This window comes from Prionailurus bengalensis, chromosome B4 (genome assembly GCF_016509475.1).
Source record: "Prionailurus bengalensis isolate Pbe53 chromosome B4, Fcat_Pben_1.1_paternal_pri, whole genome shotgun sequence".
In the NCBI taxonomy this organism is placed as follows: domain Eukaryota; kingdom Metazoa; phylum Chordata; class Mammalia; order Carnivora; family Felidae; genus Prionailurus; species Prionailurus bengalensis.
In genome coordinates, this window is record NC_057358.1 from 67,543,534 (window position 1) to 67,561,931 (window position 18,398).

Consider the following 18,398-nt stretch of genomic DNA (forward strand, 5'->3'; position numbering starts at 1 on the left):
GATTTCTCCTTCACTCCTGGACAGGTGTCTCCGTGCCATATGTAGACTGCCCACTTATAAAAACTGGATATTCACTGGAGGAGTCTGTGTCAGTATTGCCCAGGTCTAAGCGTGGGTTAAAAGAAATAATGCAAGCATATCTAAAATGTAAAAGATAAACATCGTACACATATTACCAGTTACTTATTTTCTTGATTTTCAAGAGCCTTCTAGTATCTTGAAAATATTTTGAGTATTGTCTCTGTTATCAAGCGTAACAGCCACTTAGCTTGCTCTGGCCTCCCCAGATTTGATAAATATGGAGCATTTAGGACTGAGCTGTGGGTTGCACCGACTGGAGACCTCCCTCTGGGCATACTCTTCAACCCTGACAGAGCATCCAACCAAGTCATATCCTTTCTTCTCTGCAAGATTTCAGAGACTACTTTGGTCATTATCCTCCATGGAAATACTATGTTGTTTTTCTGTTTTGTTTTGTTTACCACCTAGTACAAAGTAAATATTCTATTAAATAAGTTAAACGGGGGGTAGCTGGGTGGCTCAGTCGGTTAAGCGTCCAACTTCAGCTCAGGTCATGATCTCATGGTTTGCAGGTTCAAGCCCCACACTGGGCTCTGTACTGACAGCTCACAGCCTGGAGCCTGCTTTGGATTCAGTGTCTCCCTCTCTCTGCCCCTCCCCCACTCACATTCGTTTTTTTCTCTCTCTCTCTCTCTCTCTCTCTCTCTCTCAAAAAATGAACATTAAAAAAATTTTAAATATGTTAAATGAAAGAAGAATGTGTCAGATTCCTTACCTGAAGAATTTCCCTAATCTACCAACCCAGGAATTCGTTCAAAGAAAAAAACATGAGGTTAGTTTAATAAGACATATTCCTGGTGAACCCCAAAAAGCTCTTAGTAAACATCACACTCTTTTCTAAATGCTTCCAAATCTTCACTGTAATTATATTTTATAATTTTCTAGCAATGATAATGTTGATCTCTAATTCCTAGAATTCATTCCCTTTTGAACAATTAAGGCACCATTTGCCTGTAAGTCTTATGTCTGGATACCTCATCTTCATGACCACTCAATAATAAAAAAAAATTGTGACAATAGCCTTGCATTCACATCTCCAAATTCCTTTAATCCAAGTTGGATTAAGTCTGCTAGTGATTCACTTAAAGTAAGTAAATTTAACTATTAATTGCAGTAGCAGCTATGTATATGCAAAGCTATAATGCTTATTAATAACTATTACTCTGAATGCTTAATACATATAAATGCATATTTGAAAATGGGTGTTATAGGGGCGCCTGGGTGGCGCAGTCGGTTAAGCATCCGACTTCAGCCAGGTCACGATGTCGCCGTACGTGAGTTCGAGCCCCGCATCAGGCTCTGGGCTGATGGCTCAGAGCCTGGAGCCTGCTTCCGATTCTGTGTCTCCCTCTCTCTCTGCCCCTCCCCCGTTCATGCTGTCTCTCTCTGTCTTAAAAATAAATAAACGTTGAAAAAAAAATTTTTTAAAAGAAAATGGGTGTTATATTTAGAAAAATATTATTTTGAAAATGCTCCAGAACAGAACGATCTCTTACACAGATGAAGATTAATAAATGTTTGTGTAAATACGAAGCGAGTATCACAAAATTATGTGTTTCTTTTCCAACATTCATGTTTTTCTCTATCAGGTTAAAAACTCATTTTTAAAAATCGAGTTCTTCCCCAATTCTCAACATCTGTTCTTTCACAATAACAACCTTTATATCTGTAGCTATTTTATATTACCTTATAAAAACGCAAACCAAGTTACTGCCACACAATCTTTACTAAGACATTCTTGGTAAAGATGTATACATGTAGAAACTTTGTATTATATAAAATAAGATCCCTGGGGCGCCTGGGTGGCTCAGTTGGTTAAGTGTCTAACTTCTACTCAGGTCCTGATCTCACAGGACCTCTTCTGTCAGCAAAGAGCCTGCTTCATGCTCCAGATCCTTTGTTATCTCTCTCTCAAAATAAATAAACAAGCTTTAAAAAAATAAAAAAGATCCCTTAATTCCACTTTATGTATCATACTTTGTGCAGTAACTATTGACAAGATGTATTCATTCATGAGTATCATTAGATTCTTTAAAGTTTACTTATGCTGACGTTATTAAAGTATCACTTATTTAATCCTATTTACTTCACAGAAGGAGGTGGAAACAGCATATAAAAATAACAGCATATTATTACGATCTTGCGTTGGGTTTTGTATACCAGAAAATAGCCTGAACTTCCCCTAAAGTTTAAATTGGCCACCTACTGACATCAAAGAATAAGGACACGTCATAAATCTTATGGAGTAAATTCCATTTCTTTGTATTTCAAGGTTAAAATCACCTATGAAAATTTCATAATTTCTCTCTCCATTTAACCAGGAACTATGGATGTGAAACTACATAACTCATCCATTTGTACTTATAACATGCAAATTATAGCTCTACAGAAGGTTTTCCTTACTAACATGCCAGGAAAACTTACTCAGTAGAGTCTGGTTTTGCTCACCAATTCAAGATGTTGATGTCTGTCTACAAGAGAGATAAAATGGGAGGAAAAATTCATATCACTTAATCAAACACAGGTACCAGCAGTCTATCAGGCACTGGGCTAGACCACAGGGATTTAAAAAAAAAAAAAAAAAGGCGGGGGGAGGCAAAAGACATGGCTTCTGCACCTTTAAAACTTACAGAATGGTAGAGAACACAGCTATATGAAAACACAATTACAGCAAGAACATTAAAGCTAATATTTATTAAGCCTTTATTAAGTACTAGGAACTATACGAAGCTTTTAACACAAAGTACTTACTACCAAGTGACCCACATGAAAACCCTACGAAGTTCTTTGTGAAGCCTGACTTACTAGCGCCAGGCAGACTTCATCTGTATGACTATGCCTTGTGTATTTTTCTATAGAAAAATACACAACACAATGATAGATAAATACATGTTAATAGCTAGTATAAAGAAAGGTGTAAGAAAGCATGTCTGGGATAACAAGGATGGTTTCACAGGTATTAAAAGTTCAAGGGGTTTACAAACTTAGAAGTCTCATAGAATGGTAAACTGGAAAATCTGGCTTAAGCCAGGTGTTCGTAGCATAAATTGATTATTTTAATTGTTATCACAGTTTGGACTAGTGATCATGCCATTTCATTGCTATGAAAAATTATAGGTTGGCTTCACTTGAAACATAACCTCACTTTTCATATCCAGAATTAAATCTAAGTAATTTAAGGATCAGAGCAAACTCAAGATCATGATACTTACTTTTCAAATTCCATACATTTAATACTATCTTTTAAAACGTATCACATAATACACTTACATATATGTTTTGTCCTTTAAATTTACAACCAGATCCATAACAGAAAATACAGTGGCTTTAATTTTTTTAATCTTAAACTATCAGGATTTAACTACTTAATGAATTCTCTTACAGAATATGCAATGTGGATTGAGTACTGAGAACAAGATGAGATTCCAAATTCCATATATAGCATGCTCCAGGAGAAAGATTCACTGAATTTTGAAAACTGAAATCAGAGATGACCTGAAGGTCAGGAAAAATTGATCAGGCCTCTTTACAGTCGGGGTGAAACACAACTCTCCAAGCTCCTCCCACCTTGCTTTAATTCCGAGTTCAAATACAAACATGCAACTACTGAATCATAATAGTTCCCTCTGCCCACAAACCTCTCTGCCAGGAAAGAACAGACATTAGAGCATCAGTAGCACGAGAGAAGGACATGTACCACGTAATAAGTTTGCACGCCAGGTGCTTCTGGCATCAGGTGTCAACGTAGTTACCTCTAAGTGCATCCATCAGAGTCTCTGATCATTTTTCAAACATGAATCAACTTCCATGTTTTGGACTTGCAAGACTGAGAAAGAGATTTGCTTTTGTCCCAGGTACTGAGAATAAGGTTAGACTAAAATGTCTTAACTGAACTTAAAATGTCTATTTTTTTCTCAAATACTTTAAAAAGTTTGAAACCACAGACATGAATCAGAAGTAACCCTAGAGAACATTTAATTAGCCCCATCCAGGGCACAAATTTCCCACGTTTCTGATGCATACGTAATCCAATCTCGGCTCAAAATTTACTCACCAGAGTTACACTGCTTTTGTTTTTATCTACACATGAAACATTTACTGAATGACTGCTGTGTGTTACCAGCTGAGCTACGCTATGTGCTGGTGGAATGCAACAAGCAAACCCTGCTTTCATGGAGATTACATTCTAGTGGAGAGAAACAAGCAACATAAATACCAGCTAGTAAAAAGGAACTGAGAACACCAAAGCAAGGAGAAACAAAATAGAAAGTAACAAGTAATAAAAAGTGAGAATAAAAATAGACTAGAAAGTACCAGTGGTGGGAGGCTGCAACTTTAAGACAACCATGGAAACACAAAGATGAGGGAACCATGTGGATATATGGGGAGAACTTTCCCAGCAGAGGAAGGAGACTGTGCAAAGGGCTGGAAGGATAACTTGTGCCAGCGCAGCTTGGAGCAGGAATGAAGGAAAGTAGTAGAGAGAAAGATCAAAGAGGAGTGGGGAGAGGCAAGAATACTACAGCCTTGCAGGCCACTGGTTTTTCCCGAGCGAGCTGGGGAGCTATGGAGGGTAGCACTGTGAGCAGCACTGAGGTGGCATGATCTCATTTATATTTTACAAGAACCACTCTGCCTGTCGAGTGCAGAAAAGAAGGCAGAAGTGTCAAGGAAGAAGCAGGGTGAACAGTTAGGAGACTTGCAATGCTCCAAGTGAGAGATGTCATGTTAGATTTAGCAGTGGAAGTGATGAAAAATAGATCCTACATGCAATCAGAAGCTAGATTCAAAGATTTTCAGGCTTTGGACTCAAACACCAAGGATGCCCTCACCTGGTACATGGAAGATAGGAGGCAAAGCAGGAAGCTAGGTGAGCGGCTGGGCTCAGGAGTTTGGAGATCAAGAAAGTGATCTGGGCTGAGATTCTAGACAGCTGTCAGCAAACACAAGGCATTCTAAGCCAGGAGCCAGGTTAAGAGCACCAAAAGAGTCAATTTTAACAGAAAACAGGAGAGCTCCAAGGAGGAGCTTGGCAAAGGTAAGAGTTCTGGAAGATGAAGGAGAATCTCAAAAAGAGACTGAGAAGGAACAGCCTAAGGAAAAAGAGGGAGAGGGTGGCGTCCTTGAAACCAAAGAAAGAACCCCAGGAAGGCATGATGTACTGCGTCCAAAGTCTATGGCAGGTCAAGTAGGATTAGGACCAACAACTGTCTTTGGGATGAGCAACATAGGGCATGGTAATCTTGACAAGACCAACACTGGTCAGCTGGTAAGGGCAAAACCTGTCTGGAAAGGGGTCACAAAAGAATGGGAAGAGAAGAACTGAAGAGGAGGAATATATGCAACTGTGTCATGTAAAGAAAAGGACATAAACAAGGCAGTAACTAAAAGATGAAGTGAGGTAGAAAGGATTTTTTTAAAGACGGCAAAACAGCAATTTGTGCCCACTTATGGGAGTGATCCAGTAGAAGGGGAAACTTTATGCAATAAAAGACGGAAACAGCTGGAATAATAGCTTTAAATGGGAGAGAGAGGAGCTCTCAACCACGAGTGCAAGGCTGCGCTCGGCAGGAGCACAGACAGTGCATCCGCAGGTACCGGAGGAAGGCAGGGCATCTGGCAGGTGCAGGCAGGAACATGTGAGGATGCAGAGGAGATGACGGAGTTTGCGGATGTTCTCATTCTGATTGTTTCTATTTTTCCCTGTGACAAAGTAAGCCACAAACCTTCCTGGGATATATAAAATAATAAGATCCAAGAAATGTACATCACACACCATGGGGTCTTATTAATTCATGCAAGGAGTTAAAAGTTAGGGGAAAATACTTTTAAGCACCTTCTCATATGATTAGATTACTGATAACATCTTTGCCATTTCTCAAAAACTTCATTCCACAGAGTAAGAGACAAAATCTCATTTGAAAAAAAAAAAAGAGACTTTGTTACCGAAGTCTTGTTACACATGTGTCTGTGTATTTTAAAACAGAAATCTGAATTCCAGGTAAAGTTTTAATAATATAAAAGGAACAGTAACAAAAGTTAAAAAACTTATTTTCCCACATGTTAACTATATATATACAGTATTATGCTTTCTTTCAAACTCTACCTCCAATCACAATTTTATATATCTCAGGTGCTCATGTTTTCTTTCTAATGGCAATGTAATGTTCTACCACATTACATAATTATTTCCCAATCACTAGGCATTTGGAGGTTCCCCCCCGTTTTTTTTTCCAAATTATATATTGTACATCTATAAATACCTTCATGCAAAATGAGTTTCTTTTATTTCCTTATACTATAATCCAAATGAAATTCCCAAATCAAAGAATATTAGCAGTTTACAAATGAACTCCAAAAGCACAGACCTCACCATATTAACTTCTGCGCTGCAGTGTTTAATTTGGTACTAATACACACAAGTTATTCAAAATAGGTGTGTTGAATTAATGAGCAAAAGAATGAAAAATATTAAACATGCCATGATATTATCTGGAATATGTACAGAAAATTATTCCAATTTATTTTACAACCAGAAAGGCTCTTCCTAGAGTACAACTAGTGCTGAGTTGTTTCCAACTTGCTAATTTAGTGAGTATAATGTCACTTTAATTTTCATATCTAATTATTAACAAGGTTTAACACTTTTCCAAGAGTATATTTACTAATTGCATTTATCTTGCTGTAAAGAGTTTACTTAATATGCTATGAGCATATTTTTTTCCTTTAGTTAAACAAATGTACCACAATATTTTTCCCATCTGTCGCCTTGCTTTTAAAACCTTTAGAGATTTAAGAAATTATACTATAATGAACCATGTCACCGATAAAGGCTAGAAGAAAATCACTCCATTCCTAGTTTCTTTAAACTTGAGATTCTTAAACATCAATATTAATGAGAATATAAGATCTAAATTTCATTTACATTGTTTTTACTCATATTATTTCCTTTTCTCAACTATTTAATAATTCTTTTACCTGCTGTCTTCTCTGATTTGTTAAATACTAGACCCTTACAAATACCTGGATCTATTGCTCAAATTGTTATTCTGCTCCATTCATCTCTTTTCTGATTTTCACAATATATTATTATGTCATATAATAACATATTACACATTTGAAGTAATTTCTATCTAGTCATTCATTACTGTTCCCCCAACCTCATCACTATTCCTTCAACAATCATTTTAAAAATTCTATAAAGTATCTTACAGGGATTTAAATTACATACATGTAATTAAATTACATTAAGTACATTAAATCCATCTACTAATCTAGGAAATATCATTGTGACTATTTTAGCTTTCACAATTAAGAACTGAATGTATCATATAACGGAGAGGTAGGGCACACACAGGTGCTTGATCAGAAACCTGGATCTGAATCTCAGCACTAACAGGGCTAAGTTAGTTACCTAACCCCTTTGCACTTCCATTAATTGACCTTCGGTTAATGAGCGAATACACATAAAATGCATACACACACAGGCATAAAGGATGGCCGTTGTTTCAAGGTCTACCATAGTTTGACTTTTTACTACATTTCTAATAAGCTTCCCTTAAGTGTGCATTACACCCCAGGAGATGAAGATTAGAGATTTTCGTACAGAGCGTATTCAAGGAAAAATGACAAACTGTTATTACTGTAGGTTCTCTGGGGGAGCCTGGGTGGCTCAGCCAGTTAAGCATCCAACTATTGATCTTGGCTCAGGTCATGATTCAAGAATCCAAGCCCTGCATCAGGCTCTGCACTGACAGCACAGAGCCTGCTTGGGATATTCTCTCTCTCTCTCTCTCTCTCTCTCTCTCTCTCTCTGCTCCCCCCACCCCGCTTGTGCTCTCTCTCCCTCTCTCTCAAAATAAATAAAAAACATTTTAAAGAGAACTCTAGGTTCTTTGGATGAATTTTAACATCAGAAATCATTTAAGAGACAAGTATGAGAAAGAATAGTAAACTAAAAATTCTACCTATTTTCCTGACATAGAAGTGAATAAAATGAAAGATTTTAGAAGAATTCCCAATAAGCTTGCTTTCAACAGTCATGGCAAAGGGTTTTGTGTTTTCTGCATGTTTTCCAGCCTCCCCAACTTCCTTGCAGGGGGAGGCCTGTGGGCCCTGCATGACGTCTGAGACATACATGCCACTTAACCTACAAAATCACCAACGGCCATGTTACAGTGACTTTGCTGGTCCCAAATGGTGGGGGGAGGAGTATCAGAAGCCATCTTCTTCAGGATTGTAGAGTAAATATTAGAATTAGGTAGACTCAGCGGCAACTGCTTCAGGTTTCACCCTGATTTTAATTTATAATGAGGCCGGTATTTCAACAATCTTTGAAGTCCACTGTTAGATGTGTTTGCAACTCATTTTCAGTCATTATACTTTACTTTTTGAAATGACAGGCAATTGCTAACCAACCATTAAATGGTCAGTGTTTAGTCCTTGAATAGGATGCTCACAATTTTAGTTTCCAATTTCCTCTCTATGTTGTAGGGAATGAGTTCCTGACATGGAGTCATAAACTAAGCCCAAAAATATAAGGAAGTTTTATATGAAAGCTTCCAGTACTAAAATTCTTTTTATTCCAAAGCTATTACTTTCAAGTTGTTATTAAAACTATTCATTATTTGCCTCTTGAAAAGGAGATACATCTTTTTTCACTAGGAACTGAACTATTTTTTCTATAAACAGGCATATAAAATGCTACATTATAAGACCTATCTAATATCACAGCCCCAACTGGTCCCTTACCATAAGCCAAGATTATAGTCTAACAAACAGGTCACATTTTTACCACTTTCTTATTCAACCCCTACACCTAGCCTAGCCAAGAAAAACTGCTACTTTCTTCAATGCTTTAAATTTGTCACCCCCGCTTTCTCCCAGCAGAAAAGTATCCTTCCCTCAGACTACCTATGTTTATAACCTTCTTCGAGACCCAGTTCAAAACTTCATCTGTCTTGCTAGAAATAAATCTTATATAATGTAAACTGAACACTTGAAAGACAGTACTGTCTCACTTTCAAATTACTCATAATGTCTTTCTTTCTGTTCAATTTATATTACAGAATTTTTACTCATCTGTTACCAGCTCTGAGCAACATTAAAATCTAACTACATAATTTTATTTCCCTTGCTTATAAAATGTTCATAAGGTGATGACAGAGATGTTTACACCTGATAACAAGAGCTACCATTTACTGAAAGCCAGGTACTTACCTGCACATGCACAAGCTCATTTACTTTCTACTACAACCTGTTTCTAAGTGCTATCATAACACTCATTTTAGAGATGCGAAAACTGAGGCACACGGTGGTAACGTGCCAACGGCTGCACAGCTTACATGTGAATGTCTAACAGTGAGGCTTTACTTTGCCAGGTACTGTAAAAACAATTTACAAGATAACTCATTCAATCCTCATAACCCCCCTATAAGGCAGGTATTGTCCCCATTCTTCAGGTGAGGAAACTGAAGCACAAGAATTAACACTAGCACCCAGGTAGTATGTGGCCGGCCAGGGTGTGAGCCCAGCCAGTGTGGCCCAGAGGCCTCAAGCTTCACCATGCTTCTCCACTTTCCGAATTAACAGTGCAGCAACTGAGTACGTACCTGAGGTTTCTAAGTGTTCAACTACAGCAACGTCCTGTTGAGTATTATATCCGTGCATTCCTTACCTTTACATATGTGGCCTACACCTATTTTTTTTACCTACAATCTTTGGTATATTTAAGCGCTTAATATTTTTAAAGTACGGTACTAACTGCAGTGAGAGAATACAAATGCTATCCACACTTTATTTAGGTAACACGATGAGTTTCTGGTCTACCAGAGGAGAGGAGTCATGGTCAAAAAGACATATTGCAACAAGTTAAATGCTATGAGCATGGCCCAGACAAAGTATCAACATTTTGCAGAGGCCTACTAAGAAAGCTTTCATGATCACGCTGGACCTGGCAGAATGAGTAAACATCCTACAGATACTTTTATTGTAGAGTTAACAACACATTACTGTGTTCTCATGTTTGTCTTTCCCCAGTAAGGTCTTTTAAGAACAGGGATTATTTTTCTCGGAGTCTCTCTAGCACTCAACAAAGTCATCACTCAGAAAATGGCTGTGGGACAAGGGGTAGAGAGAATGTAATGGAAAAGCCCATTCCAAGAAGAGATCAGAAGCTTAAAGGGAAAAGCAGAAAAAGGCATTTTTAAAATTTTAGTTGCTGTGCCACAGGCAGTATCTCTGTGCTGTTCAACTCCTGGGGCCCAGTTTTCACCATATTCCATATGAACGCAGCCCCTCGGGGGGGGGGGGGGGGGATATGGAGCCCCTGGCGTTGCACAACTCAACAGCCCCAACTACAGGCATTGCTGTCCACAGCCCTTAGCGAGAGAAAGAAATGTCCTAACCAACTCTGCTTTTCTCACTGACATTCCTTATGTGCCACGGCTGTACTCTTGAACTCATGTACTTTTAACTCATGTTAAAAGTTTCTATTTTAAAAGTAACATCCACATAATATCGTGAAAATAATAATGCCAGTTTCAGAGAGAAGTGGCAGTTGTCACAGCGCAGTTGAGCATGGTCAGACTCCAAAGCCAGACTTCTTGGGCTTCCGCCCCTCAGGAGCTTTGTGACCATGAGAAAATCACTTCCTCTCTTTCTATCTAAACATCTTCATCTTAAAAAGAAAAAGAATATTACCTGCCTGGGTTCTTATGAGGCTTCTGTGAATATACGCAAAATGTTGAGAAAAGTACCTGGCACAGAGTAAGCACTGGACAAGCGTTAGGTGCTGTTTCCTGGGCACTGGGAGCTAAGTTGATTGCCTATTCACATTCTGCCATGAAGACTGACTTCTGAGACTCCCCCAGTGCTGGACAGAGAGATGATGAAATCAGACAGAAGAACGCTGGTCACATGCTGGTGATCCCCCGTGACACTGCGGTCTTGCTGTGAAGTGAAATTCTTGCCATGTGGCTTCTGACACACAGTCCAGACCGCATCATTCCTAACAGTGGTGCTATTATTTAATAAAAGGCCGAAACATACAGCAGGCAGTACTCCCAACTCAAGTTTAGAAGTATCTGTAAAACTTGGCTATCAGGGAGATTACATTTTAAATGTAGAAAACACGTTTTGGGGTTTCTGGTGAGATTTTCCTCCTGACAAAGTTTTCTCCACAGAAGTGTTCCTACTATCTACTCTGAAGGTCGAAGGAAGAAAGTGAAGAGAAATGAAAAGAGCTGTAGACTGGGAGAATCGCATCAAGGGACCAAGCTGGATCAGAAAACGAAAAAAATAGTCTCCTGGACTTTTCAGTAAGAAGGCAGAGACTGCTTGCTAGCTGAGATCTACCAGCAGGTGCTAGACCATTAGATGTGTTAAAGCAAAGACACCAGAGTGAAGTCAGTCAACTTAGACTGTGTTCTGGCTTTGAGCTTAAAACATAGAAATGAGGATGAAAAAGAATGTTTTATACTGAAGTCACTAAACAACTCACACAACTCATGTGAACAGACTTCTGTCATCTTACTGTAACTCACTCGAGAAGGGTGTGGCCGCAACACTACTAGGCAAACATAATTAGGTCATAACCCTCCCTGTAACTCTGCAATGTCAAGGCCACCGGAGAGAAAAGTGGGGAGGGGCATATATAATGTGTGTGAAACAAGGAAACAGAGGAAGTGAAACAAAGTTTTACTTTACGTGTCAGTTTCATGCTGGTAGAGACCATAAATCCAACAAAGAAATCCTGCTTTAAGAGATGAAACTGGGGGCGCCTGGGTGGCGCAGTTGGTTAAGCGTCCGGCTTCAGCCAAGTCACAATCTCGTGGTCGGCGAGTTCGAGCCCCGCATCAGGCTCTGGGCTGATGGCTCAGAGCCTGGAGCCTGTTTCCGATTCTGTGTCTCCCTCTCTCTGCCCCTCCCCCATTCATGCTCTGTCTCTCTGTGTCCCAAAAATAAATAAACGTTGAAAAAAAAAGAAATTAAAAAAAAAAAAAGAGATGAAACTGAAAGAAATGGCAACTGGTCCGGGGGTGGGGGAGGGAGGTGGGAGGGGGAGGTGAGGGAGTAGAAAAAAAAACAATTGCAGAAAAGCAAAAATAAAAGTACATCAGCTGGTATTTTAAAAATCTGGTTGATTCTGACTAACCTTGCTTACCTCACAGGAAATTCTTTATTGACATTAATCTCAGTAACGAATGAGTCTTTGATCCAACAAGACTTCACATTTGCTTTGCATCAAAGAATAAGAATTCAAAGGGCTATTTGGGGGAAAAAAAGTCATATTGTTAAAAATATTACTCAACAAGTTATGAGACCAATTCCAAGCAGCAATATGCAGCCACATAGTGTGTTCCAGCAGAGGGAGCACTGGGACAGAGGCGACACCGCAGAAATTGATGTAGATCTAAGATCGATTCAATAAACCGGCGCTATGTAAATTAACATGTCAATTCCCAGGAAAGGTTTTGAATATTGATGAATATCTGAATATCTGTATTTCCTACACAGGCACTAAATCATTGCTTATAACGAACAGTAGACTACATGCCAACACTGTGGGGAAAGGGCTAAATTAGACAGCCTGGTCCCAAAACCCAACTCTAGACACCAGCGAAACCAACCTGAGAAACCAAAGCCAACTCTGGTGAAAACAAAAACCTAAAATAATGCCCTACTCAAACAGGCACTCAGTAAGCTGATTTTTTTTTTGCAACTTGTAAAGAAAACAGAACCCTTAAACTAAAGCAAACACTAATACCAGATTTCTGATGCTTCTTTTACCATGACTCATTTAATACACATTAACTACACTCTATTGCTTGACAGCTTTATCTTTTTCAAAGGTTTCTGTTGAAGGCCCCACAGACTCTTCCCATTCCCGTAATTCCTGGCCACTTGGTATGCTTCAGTCACCCTGCAGTAACCATCTCGGCAAAGGATTTCTAATACTACAAAATTCAAAGAAGCAAGAAGGTTTCGGGAAGAAAGTAAGAGTTTAAAAGTTGGGGGCTGGTGGAAGACCAGATACAAAGGATGTTTAATCTGGTTGAATCATTTCCAGCTAAAAACCTCCCATGACTGTCCCTGTATAGGCATGGCCAATTAATCCTAATCAGTCCAACCCTCCCCCCAATGAGCACCCCCATCACGACCCTTCACTCACTTTATGCTTCAAATACTGCTTTGATTGTTCTGTGCCTTTACATCTGCTGTTAATGTTACTTTAAATGCCCAGCAGAGTAATATAAAGAGCAAAAGACTCTGAGTGTTTTTTTTAATCTTGACTTTGTACCGGTGACCTTGTCATTTAACTGCTGTAAACTATTTCCACATCCAGCAAAAGGGGAACCTGTGCCCCATCTATTTCAGAGTTAGAAGGATTAAGTGAGATAGCATATGTAAGTAATGCAGGGTGCCTAATAGAAGCCAAAGCACTAAATACATATTAGTTCCTTTCCCAGCTCCCTCTATATCTGCTGAACTCCTACTCACCCTTCAAACCCCAGTTTAAATGTTTCTGTAAAACCTATGTGTTCTATTTACTTCTCTCCAAAAGAATCCATTGCCTAGTCTGTTTCCCGCTCTTAGAGAAACTTCTGTTGTATTTTAATCATTTGTCAAAGATCTTTCTATTAGAGAATGAACACCTCCAGGATGAGATTTTTTTTTAATTAATGCCTACTCCAAATCTGACAGAATCAATAATACAGCTTACTTAGCATTTTGTGAATAAATGAATGATTTCTTTAAACTGTTAGAAACTAAAACCCTTAGATGGTCTTTCAAATATTCTGATAATACACTTTTTTAAGAAAAATCCCATTTTAAACTGGTACCCTAACAGAATGGAATTATTTTTTTTTTTAACGTTTACTTATTTTTGAGACAATGCGAGAGACAGTACAAGCGGCAGAGGGGCAGACAGAATCTGAAGTGGGCTCCAGGCTCTAAGCTGTCAGCACAGAGCCCGACGCAGGGCTTGAACCCACCAACCCTGAGATCATGACCTGAGTGTAAGTCGGATGCTTAACCGACTGAGCCACTCAGGCGCCCCTGGAATTATTTTTTTTTTAATGTTTCTGCTCACTATTCATTTAATCAACAAGTGCCTCCTATAGGCTAGGAATACAGCCATGAACAAAATGAACAAAAGCTGTGTCCCCATGGGCTTTGTATTTACCACAGGTAAATCTATGAAAGAAATTATCACTGCAAACTTGTCTGAAAAGATATCAAAAGCCACATTTTGTCTTATTCATCATCTACTAAGAATGAAAAGGACCAAAAAACAAAAATAAAAAAAAAAATTCTCACCACACATAAAATTTAACTACTTAAAAAGAAGTAGCATGAAATTAACCCAGATTTAGTGTACTAAACAAGCAAAACTGATTTAAAGTCCCTTAAAAAAAAAATCATGTTAGGGACCCATTTCCTTGCAGCTAAAAATAATTCTGTGACTTCTCCTTTGGGAGGTAATTTTTGTGACTTAAGGATGTTACACGTACAACATGCTCTGCATAATCCTAATTCGAAACGTGGCCTATTTCAAAGCGTGTTTATGACCTTAACATTCCTCATTTTATAAGAAAGCTTTTATGATACTCTGTAGCAGTGCTTCTATTTGAAGTGCCTTTCAGAGAAGGGAGGTGGGTCACACCAGGACCAGATCAGGACCACGTCTCAACTGGGATGCACCGTCAGGCAAGCAGCCCAAGTGCCACAGAATGAGGCAGAGGTAAGAGGTGTTACGGTTCCTGCACACCAACTCTTCCGATCTTACCTCGGTTTTAATCCTCTTTGTCGCATCCACCTTGTTCCCCAAGCAAGCCCTATGCTTTCCTTTCTTTATTCATTCCCTGGCTGAGAAGGTCCTTCACGCACCTCTGTCCAAACACCACTCATGCATCAACAATCCAATTCCAGGAGGAAGCGCTTCCTTCCAGCTTCTGTTAGGGAACTGTACCCTTTTTGAATGCATCAGCCCTCTCTCCGGGGAGAGACTTTCTTATGGAGCCTCGCAAGTCCTACCTGGCTTTATTCCCACCCTGCTATTCTTACAGCACAGTATCCCCAAGGGGGCCTTACACACAACAGGGGCTCAATTTTCCCAGCCGATAAAAAAGAGTACACACAATATCCAAATACGCAATACTTGCCATGCTTCATTCAAAGATCTCTGTAAAACATTATTCAGTTTCCAAATCACAAGATTCGGTCTCACTGAACATATCTTGCGACCTACAATTATGTTATCTCTAGGTCAGAAGAAACAATAAACATGGTCCAGGTGTCCCAAGCAGAGAATGCTGAGAATACTGAGGAGAGAATCCTGATCACTTGGCTTTAACCACAGGTTATTTATCGAAGGGTCCTGAAGGCACAGGTAGTTCCTCTACAGACAGGTTTCATTTCAGCTGTACTTTCTGGTCATTTGGGACCTTCATGTGCCAACTTAATATTTTACTGAGAGTCTTGCCCTGCTTCAGTAATTAACAGTACAATAAACAAAAGAAAGGTCAGCAATGAAATAGTTTGGATGTAAAGTGCAGTGAGCTGGGGTTTAGGCTCACAGTTCCTGAACGTGGAATTATATAAATGGGTCTCACTTCCTCTTGGAGACTGGAAGAAAGGGGGTGAAATACAGAATATGTCAAACAAGTGGTGAATGGACAAATCTTTAGGAGTTCTAGGTTTCAAGAGCTTTCAAGTCCCAGTCATAGGGAGAAAAAAATACTTCAACAGCACCCTAAACGAAACAAACTGAAGTATGGGATGAAACATTTATAAAGCATCAGCAGTGTGTCTTAGAAAAATTACTAGTGAGATTTATGTCTCAACCCCCTACTTTCCCTCAAAAGTGCTTTCTAATAATACCAAGCACATTCCAAATAGCTTCCGTCTGCCAAGAACTTGCCAATTGTACCTCCCCTGCTCAGCAACCAGGGTGAAAAATCAATGCCAGGGGAACCTTAATCCTTTCATTTTTAAAGTAATTGCAAACATCTATCTTGCTGGGCATTTATCCACAGGGGGAGTGGCTCCTAAATGAATTTAATAAGTGAACATGACCTTTAATAGATAATTTGGTTCCCAACAGGAAAGCAAGAGAGGCAAAAGGGAAAGGAGAATGGGTGGATATGGATTTAAAGGAAAAAGTTAGAAAAACAAAGAAGGAATTCACTTGGGGAAAACATGAAAGCAAGACGTAATACAACAGTAAAAACAATAGGAGAGAAAAATAATACTACATCTAAAGATAAATAAATAAGAAAAGAGTAGGGGGGGCAAAGAAAAGAGTCCAGAATCACTTAATTAACTTTAGAAATTATCTTACTGGGACTTTAAGACTGATAGGTTCAGAGCTTGGAATCCTAGAAAAAGAAAGGCGCTAGCAGTAAAAAAAAAACAAACACAGTGAGGCGCTACAGGAAGGAGACCTTCCTCTCATAAGCCCTAGGGGGGCATCAGGTAGGGCTGGATCAAGGTGATGAGTGGAATTCCTAGAAGTACTGAGATATGCAACAATCACGCGGATTCACTTGTCCGTGAGTGATTCCACGCGGGCTCAGGGGAGCCCACAGAGAACACCACCCACCTCCGCCGCCCCACAACCTTCGCGGGAGCCTTTGATGCTGGAGTAACAGACAGATGGGCTCTCAAGGAGCAAGAGAAGCGAGTATTCTCGGGACCAGCAAGCCCCGACGGGAACCCCGGAGGGGCAAAAGGAATGCAGCGACCAGGGCCAAGGACGCCCTTCCAAGAGCGCGAACTCACCGATGCCGAGCCCCACGACCAAGCGGCCGGCGAGCAGCGTCTCCTTGTTGTTCGCCGCGGCCAGCACCGCGGAACCGGCCGTGAAGAGGGCACTGGCCAGCAGGATGGCGGCGCGGCGGCCGAAGACGCCGTTGAGGGCCCCGCCGGCCAGCGCCGAGACGGCGGCCGCCCCCACCGTGCTGGACACGAGCAGCTCCTGCCACAGCGCGTCCAGGCTGAGCTGCCGCTTGAGCAGCAGCATGGCCCCCGACACCACGCCGGTGTCATAGCCGAACAGGAAGCCGCCCAGCGCCGAGAAGACGGCCACCACGTACACGAAGGCGGGGGTCTCGTCCTGCTGGAACTGCCGCCGCGCCGCGCGCTCCAGGTCCCCGACGCCGCCGCCGCCGCCCGCGCCCGCGCCCTGCAGGCTGGCGCTCGACTCGGCGGCCGCCAGGAGGCTGCGCTCCCCGGCCGCGCTCGCCGCGTCCGGCTCCTGCTGCTTCCTGCGCCGCTCGCCCATGAGGCTGCTCAGGCTCCGCAGCGTGTACTCCACATTCTCGCTCGCCTTGCGGGACATAGGGCAGGGGCCCGGGACTTCCCGGGGGGACGAGGCTCCGCGGGCCGGCGGTCTCGGAGGGCTGGACAGCCCGAGAGGGCAGGAGCAACGGCCGCCGCCTTCGTCCTCCGGGCTCCCGCTCCGGCTGCCACGGCCGCAGCCGCCGCCGCGGCCGCTCCGGGGAGAAAGTTGCTGCCCGCCGAGCTCCGGCGCTGCGGAGTTGGAGGCTGGCCGGTCTCACTCGAGACTCACGCCCCGCGCCTGCCGAGCTGGCGCTGCGGAGCGGGCGGGAGGCGGGGCCCCGGGTCACGTGCACCCTGGGCCAGCGGGGCAGGGCCGCGGAGAGGCTCCGCCCCCTCTCTGGGCGGGGCCAGGCTCAAGCCTGCTGGGACCTCCAAACCCCACCCTCCTGGTTGAGGGCGACCTGTGACCAAGGCTCCTTAATTTAGGGGACTGGCATCTGCAGGGAATGAACACTGGCTTGGGGGCCGCAACTGGGGAGCAGGCCAATGTGGGAATGCCAAATAATAGGCTTCCAGACGGCAGAAACGGCCTGCAATGCTTGCACGGTATGGGAGGCTAGGGAGAGAACCCCTCACAACATCCTGATAGGCCTTCTAAAAACTGGGGCTGGCCAGAGCTGGAAAGGGCCTAGAAAATATATCCTGGTATGGTACATGGCAAGCCTTCCTTCTTTTATAATATTGTGACATAACTGAGTTTGTTCTGGAGCATTCAGGACTGTATCCTCCCATTTCCATAAGCAGTTTCTTCTCATTGCCAGTCCTTCCTCAATTTATGCTTATTGTAAAGACATGGTGCATCTTGATTCTTTGAAGACATAATGTATCTCCCCAGGTGAATCCCAAAATTCCTTCCATGAATCCCTGATGTGTAAAGGAAGACTTACAGTTATACATTCTTGTATAACCAGGTAGTTCCCACTGGTAGAAAGTAAACTCCTAGAATCCAATCTGTGATTTAACAGGCAACA

The 18,398-nt window shown here is 41.5% G+C and overlaps 1 protein-coding gene across 1 annotated transcript in view; it reads right to left on the bottom strand.

The window, feature by feature from the left end:
• SLC2A13 (solute carrier family 2 member 13) overlaps positions 1-17,712 on the bottom strand; it is a 376,609-nt gene extending 358,897 nt beyond the window's left edge. The window contains exon 1 of the mRNA XM_043563328.1: positions 16,867-17,712. Coding sequence (XP_043419263.1) covers positions 16,867-17,425 — 559 coding nt within the window. The 5' untranslated portion in view covers positions 17,426-17,712. The remainder of the gene's footprint in view (positions 1-16,866) is intronic.
• Positions 17,713-18,398: the final 686 nt, after the last annotated feature.